Source organism: Chiroxiphia lanceolata, chromosome 7 (assembly GCF_009829145.1).
Source record: "Chiroxiphia lanceolata isolate bChiLan1 chromosome 7, bChiLan1.pri, whole genome shotgun sequence".
Lineage (NCBI taxonomy): Eukaryota > Metazoa > Chordata > Aves > Passeriformes > Pipridae > Chiroxiphia > Chiroxiphia lanceolata.
In genome coordinates, this window is record NC_045643.1 from 20,122,343 (window position 1) to 20,141,659 (window position 19,317).

Here is a 19,317-nt window from a genome sequence, read left to right on the forward strand (position 1 = left end):
GTTAAACAGGGACTGACTTGAAAGAACACATAGAAATAACATCTGATAAAGCGCACTCCCCACCCCAGTGTGTAAGGCTTTTAAATTGTATCACCTGTGGAGGTCATGTTCTTGATTGAACAGCTGTGTCTAAAGACAAAAGTGTAGCGGTTCCCAAACTATGAAATGCGTTGAGGTGGTGGTTGTGTCTTGAAAAAATGAACACATCATTTTAAGTGTTGACTTCAGAATTTTTTGTGGAGTATGGAACAGAAGCTTTGAGGTTTTTCTTCTCCATCTGAGAAGAAAAGTGTCTTGCCTAGTGGAAAGGTATGCATGTGGGGAAAGCACTGCAAAAGGATAAACAGCAGATTTGAAGTTCTTTGTCAGTTGATGTTTCTATGTTGGTCACTGGTTTAGACTCCTGTTGTATTAAGACTGTTCCTTCTGTGCTCTTTTTCAGGTAGCGGTGCTACAGCAGTTGTCCAGGCAGCGCTGTGCAAACCCAGGCAAGAACGTGTAGCAATAAAGAGGATCAACTTAGAAAAATGCCAAACCAGTATGGATGAATTACTTGTAAGTAAATCGGGCAGCAATATATTACACGGAGACTTACCTTCTGTTTTGGTTTTGTTTTTTCCTTGGTCGAAGAGTGAGGGTAGAATTTTATGCAGGATGTAAAGGAAGGATTTGAAAATAATCTGGAAGACTTTTTACCCTTCCCTAAAAATATAATTTACTAATGTGTATTTTGTAGTGTCACAAAAACAAGATCTGTAAACTTGAATCCCAGCTTGGGATAACTGTGGGAAGACCCTAACCCCTTGTTTTCTAGAGACTCAATTTTTAAGAGATTACTGTCTGGTTGTCTGTCTTTTCTTAATACTGAGGAAAGATACATTTTCCTTCCGTTAAACACTGATTAAAAAAATGAAGGTAAAATTTAGTAGGTCTCCTTAAAACGTCTAAACCACCAAAACATGTTGGATTATTTTGTGATGATAACTTTTAAGGAGATAAGGAGGAATGGCTACATTTCCATCTACATAGGGAAACTCGTGTTAAAGCTATTAGTACACATTTATCCCATAGGCCATAAGAAGCTGTTTGAGGAATGCTGTTTGTTTGGGCCACTGATCAGAGAAGAAAAAGACCTGTAAGAGGCCCTTTGTAAAGGAACTGCAAGAGTTTTTCCTCTGCACTGGTTATGGCAATCCAGACAAAGTCACAAAGAACTGTTAAAATCCAAAACCTATTGCTTTCTAATGCTCCTAGTTAGGTGCTTATAAGACTAATGCATATTTATATATAGGCAGCATAACAAGATTTTAAGGACACAAAACCATTCTAAAAGTGAGAACACTCTCTTCTGTTCCACAGGTTATACTACTGCCTAGAGACTGTGGGCTTTTTCTAATGCAGAAATTCCTGCCTCTGAAGGAAATGATCTCCTCAGCAGGGAATTGCCAGTGCAAAAGATATCTTGAATTTGATACAGAGGGTATGGTCCGTCCAGTTTCTTCAGATAAAATGGCTTTTTTACAGTGGAGGACCCAAAATGCTCTTCCCCTGGTGATTGATGGCATTCACCTTCAGTTTATGTGACAGCTTGTATGCGACATTGTTGTGTTTTTTAAGAGGATTGTACTAGTGGAAGTTGCTTCTGGGGTAGTGAGAATTCTGTCAACTAAAATCTCAAAAGATAAATTCTGAACTGTGTTTAAAAAGAGAACAGCCCAAGGTGAGATGCTATGCATGATGTATTAACATCTACAGTCCACAAAGAACATTTCTATAAAAAGATAAATACTAATAATTGTAACATAAAGTGGTTTAAATTGGATCTTTTTAGTTAGAATTTGAACTAATAATGGGAATTAAGAATTAAAAAGTTACAACAAATAAAATCAGACAAAACTGCCAAAAATCTGCAAGAGAGATTCATGTGGTCTAGGGAAATGACTGCAGTTAGTTACCAGCTTGTTCAAAGTTACCTAACCAAGTGCTTGAGTGTCTTTACTGTTGATGTGTCTCCACTGTCTGTCAAATGAGGCAGTAGGTCTAGAATTTTTGGTCCCATATTGCTTTCTTTTGGTACAAAGACAACTGTCCATACCATCTTTTTTATTTTTTAACATAAGTCAATTTCTGCTTTTCTGTGCTTAGGTTTTTTATTTCTTTTATTTGTTGATCTGTTTTGATCCGAACATAAATTCTGGTTTTCCCAGTTCCTGGTTAGCAGAGTTTAAAAAGTGCGTGCACACATGTGCATGCATACACATACATAATTAGCTTTTCTCTGTGAGGGTCAGTATACTTGCTCTGACTCAGTTCTAATAAAGATTTAAAAATTTTATTTAAAAAATAGATATGTTTTTCTGGAAAGGGGCATCACTGACCTTCAAAACTCTTGTTACAACAATACTAATATTTTTATTTCAGTTGATAGCATTTAGAATGCTGTTGCGTTTTTGGCAGATTTTGAGTCTAAAAATTTTGAATCTAATCAATTTTTGATCACTTATTTTCCCGATGAAACAGTTTTTATTGGCACAGGGATGTTCTAAAACTGTCTGCGCTCTGAACATGCTGTTTTGTAAAATACTGGTGCTGAGTGCTTACGGATGCTGTGCATGGGCACCCTTCAGGAATTCTCAGCTGTGTGGCCTTCAGAGAAGTGGAAATGCAGCAACCCTGGTGCCCACGTAAGCAGACTTAGGATTTGGGCCAGTGTCAATTAAAATAGAAAGGCAGTGTGAGAGGGAGTTTAAATAATACTAAGGTTACACAAACTGCCAAACTCCTGAAATCTGATACTCTGTTTCCTGCAATATCCTGTGTTCTCACTATTGTAAGCTAAGTGTAACTTAACCCCATGAGCCAAGGAAAAGGTTCCTGTCCTTAGTACTGTCCTGACTGGGTATCTTCCCCATCGTCTTACCTCCATTTTTTTTTAAAAACAATCAAAACCTCAAAACTACAAGATAAACAGTATTCTGCAGAATGGTTGTTTGATCGAACAGTGTTTCTAGGCTGTTGGTGTTTCTGTTCCGGATAGCCCTTGGAGGCAGCCTCTCTGGAGGAGCCCCATACCTGTTAGGGGCCATGCCTGGGTGCCGGTGGAGTAGCCCCTGGGCGAGCACCTGCGGAGTGGTGGCACCTGCCCAGTCACTGGGAGCGGGACCGGCCCCGTGGGCACTGCAGCTGAGCACTGAAAGGAGCCGTCCTGCAGCTGCTCATTAACTGTGTCACCCACCTGCCCTGAGGCCGACAGACATTTCTGTGCAGCTGCTAAGTGAAACTGGATCAGGAATAACCTGGCCAAAATAGGTTAGCTTTTAACCTGGGCATATTGCCTGGTGCAGTGCACAAACACTCGTGCTAGTGCAAGGCAGGGAGAAGCAGGGGATGAGGGAGAGACTGAAATTACTGTTACGGATTTGGTGCTGTTGAATGTTTAAGGTGACGTGAATGTGAAGGAGGTTCCGGATTGTTCTCCTGGATGTTCTGTTGCAAGTTGTTTCCCTGGCAGCATATTTTAAGTGAATTCTTTTCTCTCTTATCTGTGCATATCAAGGGCCTCAAACAAATAACTGAATTTTATGAAGGCTACCATTCTGTGTGTGATAGGGGCTTTCTAGTACTGCAGGTCTGAAATTAATTCTCTCCTGACTAAAATTTCAGCCCTTCTCTCTCATGGAGTCCTTTCTGTTTGTTTATTTTTGTTTTGCAAGGAGTCTTTGAAAGTCACCAAAGCTGAGACACAAGATGCCTTTGGCCATGGCTACTGTGGTAGCTCAGTTTTTGCCCACAAGTTGATACAGGTAGATAAAATATTCAAAGCACTTTTCAGTTAAAATAGTGAAGCTTATCTCAGTCAATTAGTTACATTTCTGCATTATTAATGTGTGAGAAAAAATAGATAAGGTGCATTTTTGCTCAGTAGTGGCAGGTGGACTTTTTGAACTATTGTTGTATTACCAGCATAGGAAAATAATAAAACAGTGTAAGAAATGAAATAGTAATCAGGAGTAGGAGAGTTACAGTTCATTTGGAATGGGTAGCTGAATTAAGAACCTGAGGCAGTGATTTGATGTGTGTTTAAGACGGAAATGTGCCCCACGTCTGTCTTCTGTTTTCCACCTACTACCTTCCAGGGGAATGAGGGGAGCTGTCTTGCAAATTACTCTTGTTATTCAGTCTCATTGACTCATTATCCAAGCATTCTTCCTTCTGTGGTTCAGGACTCAGAAGTTGCCTAAGGAGGAGGGCTTTGGACAACAGGACAAGCTGAAATGTGTCTCAAACTACAGCCTGACTTTAATAGTCACCAGCAAGCATAATGAGATTAAATCACAGTCTTTAATACATATAATTAACTTTTTATTAGAAAGCAGCTGTGATTTCAAGTGCATTGCAAATAACAAAAAACCTCTTTCAAACATTTGCTGAATTGAAGTTGGAAGTTGAAAATGGCATTTGTGGCAGCTTTAATCAACGTAAGTGGGACCTGCACAGTACCTACCTTGCACAAGTGCTGGTGAGTCAAAGTGTAACACAGGTCCACCTCAAAGCAGTTGCTTTTCATGGAGGAAGGAGAGGTGGAAGAGTTTGTTTTTGGGCTGGATTGGCTCCCTGACTGGCTCATCTCCAGGACCATGTTCTCTAGCACCAGGGATGGATCAGAGCTGTGTGGCCAAAGGTGGAGTGGGAGAAGTAGGGTTATGGGAGCTCAAGTTGGTGTGAGGCCAAACTCTCCAGTACATGTTCCTATGTAAAGAATTGGCAGAACAATGAGAGCTGCCAGAAAGGTGGTACAGAACAAATATGTGAAAGCGTGAATAGAAAAGGGACTCTGCTTGAATTAACAGATACAAGGCTGTCATTCTTAATGTGTACAGCTGTGGCACGTCATAGATGGTGTTACTTGGTAGTGCCACATTGTGCATCTGTTGGTAACTGTAGGCTCCTCTAGTCAGTTGTTTCCTCTGACTTTTGGTCTGTAACATTGCTTTTTCTCCATTTCTGTTTGATTGCGTGGCTCTGGTGTCCACCTGTCCATCTCACAGTAGCTGAGCCACTGGTGCTGTGTCCTTTGTCTGACAGCTTCCTTTCTCCTTTACCACCTGCTCCCATTCTACTCTTCGTATCCCTTTTGAACAGGAAAGGCAGTAGATTTTGATCTTGCCCTGCATTTTGTTGTCCAGCCTGTACCAACACCTTCAGCTCTTGGAGACTACTTATTCTTCATTGCTTACTGTGAATTTGGAACTTTAAAATAATTTCTTTGCTGTTCTCAGAAGAAAAGTGATGTAGCTGTGCCTGTATCTCCTGGCCAAAGCAATAATGTTTTTTTTCTTGCATGCAGATCTATAGGCAAATTGAAATGTTTTAATGTCATGATGCATATTCTGTATATACTTTAGTTCTGTTATAGTATTTCACTTTGGAAATTAAACTGTCTCTCTGTGCAATCAAAACTGATAGCTGGCTCTGTTATGTTGGGCTTTTTATTTCTTACAGAAAGAAATTCAAGCAATGAGTCAATGCAATCACCCCAATGTGGTGACCTATTACACATCTTTTGTGGTGAAGGATGAACTTTGGCTGGTTATGAAGCTGTTGAGTGGGGGTAAGTTACTGGTTTTACTTGTTCAGCTGCAAGGAAATAGAATGATTTTTTTCCTAATGTACCTTCTTTGAGTTAATTCACCTAAACAAAGTAATGAGAGGGGGTAGATACTACATAGGATGAACCTTGAGATGTAGGCGTGTTATAGCATGAATGTGCAAGCTGAAAATGTTTGTGTATGTGTATTTATAATACAGGCTAAGAATTCCTAAGATACAGTAGTTACATCAGCAGAATTTAATTTTTGTTCTGAATCAACATATCAAAAATCTCTATTAACACTGTGTAGGGAAAACTGGTGAGAATTAAGTCAGTTCTGTAAGTGTGGCCTTTTTTTGAGTTTCTCTAGAATCCACTCTCTTTTTGTAAAAATGCATATGTTTCTGAATTCATAAAGAGTGTTACTCATTCCTTATTCAAGGAAAATTCATCCTAGGACAAGTATTACACGTGTTGCATCCTTCTTCTTGCTTAAACTAACAAAACACTTACTGCAGTTTTTTATCATGATGGTTAATGGGATAAAATACTTATTTGGTTCTGAGAGAGGAGAAAGGGGATGAATGTGCTTCTAGCTTAGAAAAGAGAGACTCCAAGTTAAGATGTGATGGTCCTGGTTGTTGCATGATTTCCTTCGATATTAGTCTCGATGGCAGCAGACTACTGCACCATGATGTTAGAAAGCAAGGATGGGAAATGCTCATAACACTTGTTACGTCACATTGATTGAATTGGTCAGTGCGATCAAAAGCAAGCATAGAACATGAGATAAACCAGTGATTCGTGACAGGAATTTTGTATGAGCTGTTGAATAATGCTTGGTTAAAACCAAAATGTTTCTATTAAATGCCTTGAAATTTATAATAACTGAAGTTCAATGTCAAACTGTATCACTGGGAGCATTGTCATCATGTGTTTGCAGAGAATATCTTCTTCCAGCCTTGCAGCTGTGTGTCTACGTTTTGAACACAAGAACCATAATCTAAGCTGGATAATAAACCGTTGCAGTATGTGTCTGTTTAAATGTGGAGTACTCCTGAATTTTAAATAAGTGGTCACTTAGCAAGATGTTAGCATATTTTTCTAATGGATCATTACGTGTTTTTGACAAAAAGCAGTGCTCTGTGTCTCATTTGAACAAGTTAGCGTTGTGCTTTATTCTAACAGCTAGTTACATGAAGTATTTATACGTACATGCAAAGATTTAAATTGTGAAGAAATACAACTTTCTTAAGAATTTGATATGATAATGCTTTGTATTTGCTTTTTTTCCTTCCTGGTTCTGCAATACAGGTTCAATGCTTGATATAATAAAGTATATTGTCAACAGAGGAGAGCACAAAAGTGGTGTGCTTGAAGAACCCATAATAGCAACAATTCTTAAAGAAGTTTTGGAGGGCCTAGACTATTTACACAGGAATGGACAAATACACAGGTAGGAGCATATACATAGTGAAAAGCATTTTCCACATTGACTGTGTAGTTTGTTGCCACTTGTCAGCTGCAATGGCCTGGCTAAGCAAATTGTGTTGCCTCTGTCACATACTCTTAAATGCGATCAGTAATTATAAGATGATAATGCTGGAGCAGATGCTGCAATCTTGATTGCAGTTTGTCACTAATAAGTACTTGCCTGGTCTTTATGCTGTGTGTCTCTCTTCTAGTTGGGATAGGCCTGTGTTGCAATAAGAATGCCAGAACTGGGGTCTGTACTCCCATGTCTCTTGGTGCTCCAATATCTAATCTGATTCTAGTTTATGTGATATGTTTTGTGACTTGGTTATTGTGTTGCACAGTAAAACCTGTAATCTTGGGTGCTTAGGCACTCCTGTACAAATGTGAAATTATTTTTTTCCTGGTAATCAGTAAATATCTATTACAACTCTACTGATCTTTTTTCATGACCACATGTGAAGTCGAGTATGGTACTATGAAACTACTCTTAGTGTGCATGCATCTAGTGATTGCTCTCTTCTGTATATTCTCTTTACATGCCTTGCACCATGTGAATTGTGCAGATCTCCTGGGGTGGTCTATACGTATCTGCTGAAAGAACCCAGAGGTTGCTCTCACTGTTTGATTGTTGGAAGTGCTGTACTCTGACCTTGCTAATTAATTTTACTGTAGTGAATTTGTCTTTTAAGGAAGGTGCCTGCAGTGGATTCTCTCTTTCAAGCATTAGCCTATTATAATTACACAAAAACCAGATTCACTGCAAACAGGACTCTGAGAATGGAGGTAGTGCAGATATAGCACAGTAATTGTTCTTTGTGTACTTCTTATGTCTCCTCTTATAAGTGAACTGCTTCTGATGTAAATCAAGAGCTATTTCCTCCTTTTGCAGAGGGAAAATTGAGATAAATGGAGAAATAAAGAACAATTATCTTGACTTCTGGTCTGGAATGCCGAAGATCTGCCTCAAACCTTAATTCATAGTCTTCTGTTAAGCTGATATTGTTGTGAAAGGCACATTCATGAGCTTTAAGGATAACAGGACTCTTTGAGGTCAGACTTGGGAATTCCCCTCATCTCTTCTTAAAGTACATTAAAAAATATAAAAAGAGAGATATCTCTTTGTTACATGTGACATTTCTCCATTTTTATAAAATCCTCTGTAAACTGTGCCGTACCGCGAAAGTCCTGTTAAAGATGATACAGTGTCCTTCTTTTTCCGATGTACGTTGTAGGCGAAAGCTGTGGTATAATTCAGTGAATACTGTGTCAGGTGGAATTTGCTAGTTGGAGATGTTTCCAAAATTATTCAGAGATTTTGTTTTGTTGTTTCAATACATTCTTGTTTATATATATAAGGAAACAGATTATGTTACCTTTCAGTAGTGATGCATTAAGAATGGAATGCGTGTTTCTATAAGAAAAATAAACAAACCAAACCAAAACAGCCACAGAGGTTTCTTCTTAACATTATGTGGAATAGTGTGTTAAATGGATATAGCTGACACTTTAGTTCATGCTGAATTTTTGACACAGTCAGTGCCAAGTAACTTTTCATCACTGTACCCCATAGCAAAATATGGCTGCTATTCCTGAGCTTTAATAGTTTAATTGGATAGAAGTGTACATTACATTTACCTTTCTTGAAGGTGGGTGTCTTCTCTGAAGAGGTCAAAGAGGGAAAACTTTTTTTTAACTTTTCTTTTTCAGTAGTGATGCAGTTGGATGTGACAAAGCATTAATTCTTGGTTTACAGCTCTGAAAGCTCTCTGTTGGTGAGAATATACTTATCAAAGGTGGTAAAGTAAACTTTGGACCTAAATATTTATCTTCTTAAAATCTATCCCTGAATTTGTTCATTTTATGCTAAAGCTGAATCCAGGTCTTTCTATACATGAGAATTTGTGGGAGTCTGAGTTCTGCGCTGTGTTCTATTGTTATTCAGTTACATTTTATACTTCAGTTTCTTTTTCCTGCATTTTAAATTTGAAAGTGGTATCCTGTAAAACTATTCAGTATGCAATATTTATTTGTTTACATAAATGTGCACATATGTACTTTCATGCTAACCCCTGTTTGTACATTCTAGAGATTTGAAGGCTGGCAACATTCTTCTGGGTGAGGATGGCTCTGTACAAATAGCAGGTAATGGCAGTTGTAGAGTAATGGATAAGTAAAAGAAAAAGGTAATTGCAGCTGGATCAAGGACAATAGATACAAGTTTTTCTGTTGGCTTTTAACTGTTTCTTTTGGAGTGCTGTAGCCACAAGTTACCCAGTTACGGATTTCAGGATTCTTGGTTAATGATATGTGATTCAGAAATTATTCAGTGTTTCTCTGTGTCCTATCAAATGTATAAGGAAACTTTTTAATGTCCTTTTATGTTTCCTTTTGATTTGTCCGTGTGCCCTAAACAGCTTGAAAATGGTAACAAGTCATATTTCTATTAATTTCATTTATTTCTGCAAATAATTATAATAATTCTTGAGGATCCAAAAATCTGTATGTACTGCACTTCATAAGGACCTTGGCTATAAGTTAACTAGTCACTGAGATGCATGAGGTATATCCCACTGAGAATTACTTTTGGCGTATCTGCCATTTGTCTTGCAGTGGTATCAGCTGAATACAGTTTAGCATCTTAAATATCCCCTGATTGTGTTGATGTGCTTCCTGAGTGGTAGTCTGTAAGAATCAAATGATTTGGTCTCATAAAAGCTTCAGTACTGAGAAAGGCTCATGTCCCATCTCTCAAGTTAGTATGAGATTATCTGGAAAGCAGAGTGAGGAGGTGTTGATACCTGCCCACTCTCTCAGCATACTGCCAGGCCTTTCACAGTTTATAGCTGGTGACCCAGTGTTGAAAACTCTGTGTTTAGCAGTCCTTGGTAATAAAACTGGTTGTAGACAGAAGTTGTATTTTTTGTATAAATGATGCTTTCAAAGTACCATGTAAACATGTATTTTGAGGGTTTTAATACGCCAGTGTAAAATAATAACAAAACTACATTTTCTGTAGTTACTGGGGGGTTTTTTTTCAACCTTAAAATCAGGTAACAATAAGAAAGCAATAGGAAAATTAAAAATTGAAGTAAGTCTACAGTAAACTACTGTATTTCAGTATAACTGGATTGTAAGTAGTACAGTTGAAAATATTCTTCATATAGCTCCATTGAAAATTGACAGTATTTCTCCACACATTGGTAACATGCTTTTTCTTCCGCTTATAGCCCAGTCTCTCCCATACCGCTGTCACTGGCGTAATAACCAGTTTACAGAACACTGAGCCTTTTTTTTTTGGCATTTGGAAAAAGCTATTTGTGTCCTGGTCTACTATTAAATATATATTATTGATGACTTTACTGTTGATCTTTGGTTTGTTAAATCTCCAGAAATACTTAAATTGCATATAATATTCCCACTTGTTCAAATCACATTGATTTAGTAGCTGTCAGAAGTAGCTTCTTGTCGTTGAACAACAGCAGATGCAAACTTTGGCTTAAAGTGCATATTTGAAAACCTTAAGTGACAGATGTTCTGAAATCCTTTGTAACCTTATTCAGGAAGACACATACTAGGAGCTTGAACTTGAGGGTGTTGTAGTAGTGCAGATCTCCCAAATAAAACTATATCTTCTATTCCATAGCATTTCATGAACAGTGTGTCATGGAACAAAGGTCAGCTCTACAGTGGAGAGTTTCTATAAGTATACTGTTATGAACTGACTTAATTTCTAAAATGTAAAACTTTTGCTTTGTTATTGGTAGTTTAACAGATTTTGAATTGTTTTCCTCCTTCCCAGATTTTGGTGTTAGTGCATTTTTAGCAACTGGAGGTGATGTTACTCGTAATAAAGTAAGGAAAACATTTGTTGGTACTCCCTGTTGGATGGCCCCTGAAGTAATGGAGCAGGTATTTCTAATGTTAAACAAAAAATTGAAAACATTTTCAGTGTTTTATTTTTGGAACTTGACACATTATCACCTTGGTTTTCCTTTCTGATTCTGTTTCAGGTGCGAGGTTACGACTTCAAGGCCGATATGTGGAGTTTTGGGATAACAGCCATTGAGTTAGCAACTGGAGCAGCACCTTATCACAAGTACCCTCCTATGAAAGTAACAATCACTTTGTATTACTTAATGCTGTTGGCTGTATTATTAATGCTGCTAGATAGCTAGTACTACTTCATTTTCAATAGCAACTCAAGATATCTAAATAGATGTATTCTGTGGGGTATTTATTTTCTTGTAATTTCTGTGTTTGGAATTGGTTTTGCTTACAACACCTCTTTTTTGGATTTATTTTTAGGTGTTAATGCTGACGCTTCAAAATGACCCTCCCACTTTAGAGACAGGTGTAGAGGACAAGGAGATGACGAAGAAGTATGGCAAATCTTTTAGAAAACTAATCTCATTATGCCTTCAAAAAGATCCTTCCAAAAGGTAGGTGACTATTGCCATGTACAGTAGAATTTTTTTGTTTTAAATATATAGTCTACTTTAAGTTACAGTGACATAATTTTTTAAGTGTATGATTTGAATTTTGTAAATAGCAGCCTTCAGTCATCTTCATCTGGGGAGAAGAAATTGCCTCCTAATGATCCCTTACGTTTTCTTCTTCTGGGTTGTTAACCTAATGTATTTATAGGTAAACATACTATTGAATTAAACTCTGATCAAATGCAAGTCCTTGCTCTACATCTTAATTTCTCATCTGAGACAAGATATAAATCTTGATACAGTCTAACAGGACTGTTCAGATTGATCAGCAGAACTGTAGGTAACCAAACATATCAGTCTCTTGGCCTCAAAAAGAAATTATAAATAATTCTATGTTGATTTTTCTCATTTTGTGACATAAATTTAGTGTTGCCTTATTTTCCAGAGAAAATTACTTTTTAAGATAAATTTATTTTTTACTGTGAAGTTAGTGGCTCCAAGCTTGTTGAGTTTTCTTCATGTGTGTGTGGGCAACTGCACATCATAGCATCTTTGCAATTTGTTCTTTGTTCTTGCTATGTTTTGTGGATGGGACAGCCAAGATGATGAAAATATTAATTTATTCATCCTTTATTCATTTTTATGCAGACCATTTTTGTAGGCTTCTTTTGCTGAAGAGTTGTAGGAAGCCCATTCTAATTAACATTATTTCTTAGGGCATTTAATATATCACTGTTTTGTAGAGTTTCAGAGCTAGTATTTTTGGAGGAAGATTGTTCTGAGAGAGCAATCCTGATTGTGTGTGTGTCTCTTATGGTGTGTACTTCTCATCACTGATGTTGTGCTAATCTAAGTCCAGGATGTTGTTGTAGGGCATCAAGTCAGAAAGGTGACAGCAGGCATACTAGAGAAAAAGTATAATCAGGAAAAAAATCTTTATTCTTGAAATACTTGACCTTTTTTTATTTCACTCAAGGATCATTTGTGTACTGTTTTCAGATTCCCAAACCCCTTACACTTGTTGATCTTAGTAGCAAGTCCTGATGTTTTAAGCTTAGTGCTAAAGTTTGGCTGCTTACAGATAAGCATGAAATGTGCTCTGTGTAATCAAGCTTCTTTTAGCTTCCCGTGTTCAGCAATTTTTAGGGCAAGATTAAATGGGTATGAAATCATGAGAAGTAAATAAAATGGGTTTTCCTTGTCTCCTTGAGCACATAATGCTGAGGTACCTGACCTGTAGCTATGACATTAGTGTTGAAACACATTAGTGTTTAAGGTAATTGTGCTAATTTATGAAAACACGTGCAATATCTTCATACTCAAGATTGCCTTGAATTGAACAATATGACCAGCAGATAGATGCTCAGAACTGTGTGCCAGTTACTCTATACTGGTATAGAGCGAGTATTCTTATATTGGGGGTCCTCTCTATTTTTCTATGTTTCTCATGAGCCAGGATGTAATTTTGCATGGAGAGCAAAACACTCCAACAGCCGTGTCAGTTGTAGGAGAAGTGCCTGCTCTTTGCGGCAAATTCTAGGACTGGCGTTGCACTGTTGTTGTCTCAGACTGTGGTGTTTTTCTTTTGGGGATCTCTCTCTCCCCAGTGCCAAGGATGCTGCTCACAGTCCTCAGCTGCAATTCACTGCCGCAGGCTGGGTGGAAACACAGGGCCAGAAAGCGTGTCCAGACTGGTTCAGAAGTGTCTGGCATAATTAATGGTAGAGGAATGGAGAACAGTAGTTTGGATAAAACTTTACTAAAATCTAGCTTTTAACTGTGCTTAGCCCTGTTATGAGATGTGATGGTACTGGCTCGCTGTAATTTGAGAAAGAACTTCAAAACTTTGACACAGAAGCTGATTTTTCTTTTTAATTGTTTCCCTTCCTTTTTTGCTCATCCAAGATATATATGTGAATTACTGCCAAGTCTGGTGGTCTCCACAGGACCATTAATGAGAACTCCTTTACTGTAAAGTTTGGTGTTTTGGAGAAGAAAAAAACCTCCATACTCTATGAAACCTACTGTCTGTGTCTAAATTGAATGCTTTTTGTTAATGTCAAGGGTTGATTCGTTATTTCTAGCAGGAGTGAATTGATATGTACATATAGACTACTTACTACTCCTTTTTTGTCACTTATTTTTCAGATATGTCCTCAAAGCAATAGACTAGTTCAGATTTTAGGTTTTTTTTGGTTTTGGGACTGGAATTTTCCAGATTGAAGCTTTCCGCTATCTTAACTAGTTTGTGCGATATTCCATCTCTTGCTTGAATTAAAATGGAAAATGGGAGCAGATGTTGCTACTGTTCATTTGGAAGTGATGAATCTTGAAGATTGTGACTTCCCTAAATTTAGCTCTGTCAAAATTACTCTTGGATAGTTGTATGGGCTTCTCATGAAAGGATGAAAAGAACATGGAGGATTTCATTTCATCCCAGGAGATGCTTTGTTTTCTCTCCAGAGTCTGCTTCAGTACTAGAGTGTGGCTTTGGCTAGATAAGTAGCTTTTTTGATCCCTGAAGCTAGGGGAAACAAAATCTGCTGTTGGAATCACTTTGGTAGCTCTGAGATTGTGATTACCTGTTGAAAATGTCAAAAATATAAACTTAATGATGATGAGAAGAACCAAACTTTAACAGAATTGCAAGTAAAAATGAAATGTCTCAGTTTTGACATTATGACTGTTGCTTTGATTTGTATTTGTCCATTTGACTGGAAGATGCTCCTGATGACTCTCTTTGGTTTATGCATCATGTTAATCGTGTCAGTATAGTTTCTTTTGAATACCTGCTGAAATCAGTCAAGTTAAAGAATGGCAGTAGCAGGTATTGATGCTGCTCTTTGGAAAACGTAATTATGCTTTTATTGCTGTGGAGCAAAGTTTTAGTTGCATTTGTAGAGTCACTTGGGGAAGAAAACAATACCTGACTTTTTTGTGTGTGTTTTGTTTTTTGTTTGTTTTAAAGGTAAAATGCACTTGCACTTGTGTTGAACAAAAAAAGGGGGGAAATTGGCAGCTTGAGAGACTGATTTTTTTTTTCTCTTTTTTTGGTATTTTTACCGTAGAGAGGCTTAATTTTTTTCATGTGTGGTAAGTGAGTTTGTGTGAATTAATTCAGTAGCTATTATCATTCATTCCCCATTCATACAGTACTAATTCAAAAGTATTAGAGACGTACCATTTAACTAACGTCTTGTACTGTATTCACTGAGAGGGGTCTTTGTTTTCTGTTCTAATTTATTATTGATCTTTCAGGCCCACAGCAGCAGAACTTTTAAAATGCAAATTTTTCCAGAAAGCCAAGGTAAAACGTTTAACCCTACGAGTAAATTTTGCTCTGCCTTAAAATCTATGTGAAATTTCTGCTTTCCTCATATTGATTTTTAACTTAACAAATGTTGGTTTTGCAGAATAGAGAATACCTGATTGAAAAGCTTCTCACTAGAACACCTAATATAGCACAAAGAGCAAAAAAGGTGAGTATATTCACATCTTTTTCTTGACTGGTGTGGAAGAGAAAGCTGGGACTCTTTAATTGCCCTATCTTTTTAGTTGACTGACTGAGCCATTCATTTAATGCAGTCCTTCAAATATGGTGACTGTTGAATGACTGTTTTCTACAGCCTTGCTTTTTCTAGGAAGCCCCAAGGCATTTTGACTTCCTTTCTGGCTTGTCAAAATGATACATGATGTTTTTCTTACATAATATGATTTTTTAACACTTTTGGAAAGCTACAGGTGAAGTATTTGTAGAAAAAAAAGATGATCTGTAAGCATAAAGGTTTATAAACTGCAGAATTCTTGTCTTCACTGGTACTTAGAGAAAAGGTGAAGACACTATAAATGGTATTTATTGAGGACTGCCTGGTTCTTTTGATTATTTCAGTTGTTATTCTCAAATGTACATAAGTCAGGTCCAAACTCTGCAAGAGTGCTTCTGAGTTACTCAGACCAGTGGAGCCTTATTCCATGGGTGGTGGAGTTAAACCCACAGCATATGGTGGTATTTCTGTGGTGCCTTTGGCACTTGCACTAAGCTTACCAAGTCATGTGCAGCAGAACACAAAAAATAATAATTCTTGATAGGTAAGTATTTAAAAACCTTTCAGTGTGAAGCAAACTACTGTTCATAAGAACTAAGAAATAGGAACGAATGTAGAATCCTCCTTGTGTGTGAGAAATTATGGAACTCCCTTTTCCCTTTCTGTTGTGACTGAACTCACATGTCTCTTCAGTATGAGGAACCTGCTCAGAGACTGCTGTGCCTCTGCAGCTGACAAAGTAGCGTGCCAAGTCCGGCTTTCTAAAAGCAGGCTTTCTGGGAGGATGTTTTGAGGAGGGCATTTCAGAAAAGGAACTGTTTCAGGCTTTGTTGGCACATCAGTTAGACTTCAGCTGCCTGGACTGGCGTTTGGGAGATGCTCTGTTGTCTTTGAGAATTACCACTTTGGTGTAATTCTACAACACTGAAATGTTCTAACAGCTGGTGGCTCATACTTGGAAGAGGCAGTCAGCAAGATTTGAATGCTATGAGTTCTTTCTAATCTTCTTTTAGATGGAAGTTATTTTGGGAAATTGTTGGCAGCGGTGGAGCTTTGAGAGGTTGGAGTGGAAAGCGTTCCTGAGGGGGTTGTGGCAGGGGTGGTGTGCTGAGCAGGTTCACACCTGCGCGGGGCAGGGGAAGGGTAGTTCAGCGGTTTGGCCGTTTGGTGGCAGCAATGCCCACATAAAAAATGATCTAACTGGGAAAAATCATAGTTGTTTGGTTTTCATTTTACATCTCGGGCCGTACAGGAGTGATTCAGACATGTGCTAGTACCAGCTGGGTTTCTCATTGAGCGCGTGCCTTGTGAGATTCGTCTCCCAGCTCTATCCTCAGCTCAGCTTTAGAGACTACACGTTAACTCATGCATACAAGGACATATACTTATTTCTTTAGGCAGTTTAGCATTTGGAATTGCAAAATGAATGCAGGATAGCCTCCCATACACCACCAGAAATAATTTTCTGAATTACTTTTTTGATAATTCTTTCTAATTTGAAAGATGTGACAATCTTAAGAAATCAAAGCTGTACAGTGATAGAGACAAATTAATAAATAGAAAAAAATTGGATTTTAGTGAAAATGCTAAATTATGTATATTTTAAAAGGACACAATATTAAAATTCATTTGGGATTTAAAATTTAATTAACTTGTTAGAATTTTGAATGTAGCTGCAGTTTTAAGACACCATAAAATGTAAATGTACTCTAATAATAGAATGGTATTGGTCTTTTTTTTAAAAAGCTTGTGTAAGTAGAGTTTGGTTTCTCAAACATTAACATGTCTAAGAGGTCTCTCTTGGAAGAAATAACCCCTGTAATTCAAAAACTAATGTCACTGGGGCAATAGAGAGGAAGGAGCTGGTGTCATCACTGCTTAAATTCTCTTCTGTAGCACTTGGTGTAAAATGCCTATGACTAATGATCTGTAGCACCACTGCTAGTACAGATGTCAGATCTGCCCTGCAGTAATTTAATTTTTCTTCCATTTACCACATCTCTAATTGCTTTGCCTTGTTGCCCAGAACTCCAACCTCAGTTTAGTTTTAACTTTAAATTCTTTTCTCTTGACATATTATTCACATGTTTTGCTTCTGCCTTTACAGCTTATTCTTGGCAGCTGGTTTTTACTGAATATGAGTTCAGGTCTGTTTGTGAAATCCTGAAACCAGGTACACAGGTCTCGTATGTGTGAGAAAAATATTTGATGCCGTAAGGATGTGTCCTGCTTTGTATTTTGATCCTAATTTGTTAAGCAACATCTACATTGTGTGTTTAAAATACTGTTTAATATTAGAGTTGTAAGCTGCATCTTTGTGCACATGTACCCCCTGTTCCAGTGTTTCTTTATTTGTTCTTAATTCTTCTTAGTTTTAAATTACGCCCTTCTTCCCTGCCTTAGCCTAGTAACTAAGGATAACACTGAACCACTTCTGGAATTCAGTTACTTAGGAGAAACATAACTTGCCTCTTCCTCTGCAGAACCTGCTTAGATATACAGTGGTACTGATCCACAGGAATGAGTGTTACACCACTGGTCAAAATCATAGAATCATAGAATCAACTGGCTTGGAAGGGACCTCAGAGATCATCAAGTCCAACCCTTGATCCACTACTGCTGCAGTTGCTAGACCATGGCACTAAGTGCCACATCCAGTTTCTTCTTAAAAACCTCCAGGGATGGAGAATCCACCACTTCCCTGAGCAGCCCATTCCAATGTCTGACCACCCTTTCTGTAAAGAAATTCTTCCTAATATCTAACCTAAACCTTCCCTGGCACAGCTGAAGACCATGCCCTCTTGTCTTGCTGATAGTTGCCTGGGAAAAGAGACCGAGGCCCACCTGGCTACAACCTCCTTTCAGGGAGTTGTAGAGAGTGATGAGGTCTCCCCTGAGCCTCCTCTTCTCCAGGCTGAACAACCCCAGCTCCCTCAGCCTCTCCTCATAAGACTTGTGCTTGAGTCCCTTCACCAGCCTAGTTGCTCTCCTCTGGACCTGCTCCAGGACCTCGATATCCTTCCTGATACATGATGTTTTGCTGGCAGTTCTAGGTTTCATTAATGGGACCGCTCACCCGTGAGAGAATTGCTGGTGTCAAAAAGAACTGGAGAAAAGGTAGTGGTGAATGGTCTGAGCTCAGTGCAATTTGGTAAGCGAGGACATGGTCTGAAGCCACATTTTTGTCGTCGATATATATGTGGGAGCCCTGAAACCCCCTTGCAGCCTCTGCATGGTTAGGTGGTGTGATGGTAAACCAGCCTGCCCTGTCCTGCTTGGAGTAGGGCTGTGTACACCCCTGGGATAAAACAGCTCACCCAGATTTTGGATCTGCTATTTATTAACCTGTGCTGAAGTAGTTTTAATTTTGAACCGAAAGCTAAGTCGTTTCATTTGTGATTAGAATTGCTATATTGGAATAGAGCAAATTTGAAACAGCTTTTAGAGTTCCACAGTCAGTTTTCAAACCTTGTCACACTAAAAAATTAATTATAACTGTAAGTACTTTGTATGCCCAAAGGCCCTGGGTCAATTTTATGGTTTTATAATCCTATTTTTTTAATTTTGAAAATCTCCTGCATGACTGCCAGTTCCACAAAGTGAACAGGGAAAAATACATTAAATGTGTCTGCATTTCATTTTATTGCTGTCTGAAGTGCTGCTAGTAAAAAAAATAAAAATCTAAGTAATAATTAGGTTTGAATTCTATTTTTGGAAAGGTGGTACTGCATTGTGCTCTTAACAGAAGCTTTTTTAGAGCTGGGAGTTGTAAGTTACTGGGGAAAACCTGTGACAGCATGAAGAGATGATTAGTATGAGTGATATCAGGTTTTATTATACTTCACTAAAAATGTCCTTACTGATGGGTTGAAATTCTAGCTCCTTAGTACAGCTATTTTAAGGAAATGGCCATGTTTCCTTATATAAGAAATCATCAATCCTCTGCATTTAATGAGCAAAATATCATTATATCCTGGATTTTTTGGGCAGCTCTAACAGCATGATTGCACCTCAGCAAGCCATACATGTGCAGCACTTCCTTGTTTCAGTAGTGGACTTAATCTGATAGATACACCACACCGATGTTATATGTTAGTACAGCTGGGCTCCAGCTGTCTTGAAAAGCAGAGAGCAACATGAGCTTGAGCTCAGCTTGTTACAAAAAATATGTATTAATTTTTCTTTACACTTCAAGAAATACTTATTTCATTAATGTTGATGTTGTGAAGGGATATGTACTGTACTGGAACACTTTTTCTGGAAAGCAGTA

At 38.0% G+C, this 19,317-nt stretch overlaps 1 protein-coding gene across 2 annotated transcripts in view; it reads left to right on the top strand.

Moving 5' to 3' along the window:
• Positions 1-19,317, top strand: part of STK39 (serine/threonine kinase 39) — a 79,127-nt gene that overhangs the window by 18,606 nt on the left and 41,204 nt on the right. The window contains exons 1-10 of one of the 2 annotated variants that reach the window (XM_032693515.1): positions 447-555; positions 1,360-1,480; positions 5,503-5,611; positions 6,905-7,046; positions 9,153-9,208; positions 10,866-10,975; positions 11,077-11,178; positions 11,372-11,505; positions 14,761-14,809; positions 14,916-14,981. In XM_032693515.1, coding sequence (XP_032549406.1) covers positions 5,518-5,611; positions 6,905-7,046; positions 9,153-9,208; positions 10,866-10,975; positions 11,077-11,178; positions 11,372-11,505; positions 14,761-14,809; positions 14,916-14,981 — 753 coding nt within the window. In that variant the 5' untranslated portion in view covers positions 447-555; positions 1,360-1,480; positions 5,503-5,517. Of the gene's footprint in view, positions 1-442; positions 556-1,359; positions 1,481-5,502; positions 5,612-6,904; positions 7,047-9,152; positions 9,209-10,865; positions 10,976-11,076; positions 11,179-11,371; positions 11,506-14,760; positions 14,810-14,915; positions 14,982-19,317 lie in introns of those variants that run through there. The other variant, XM_032693514.1, reaches the window with a different exon arrangement.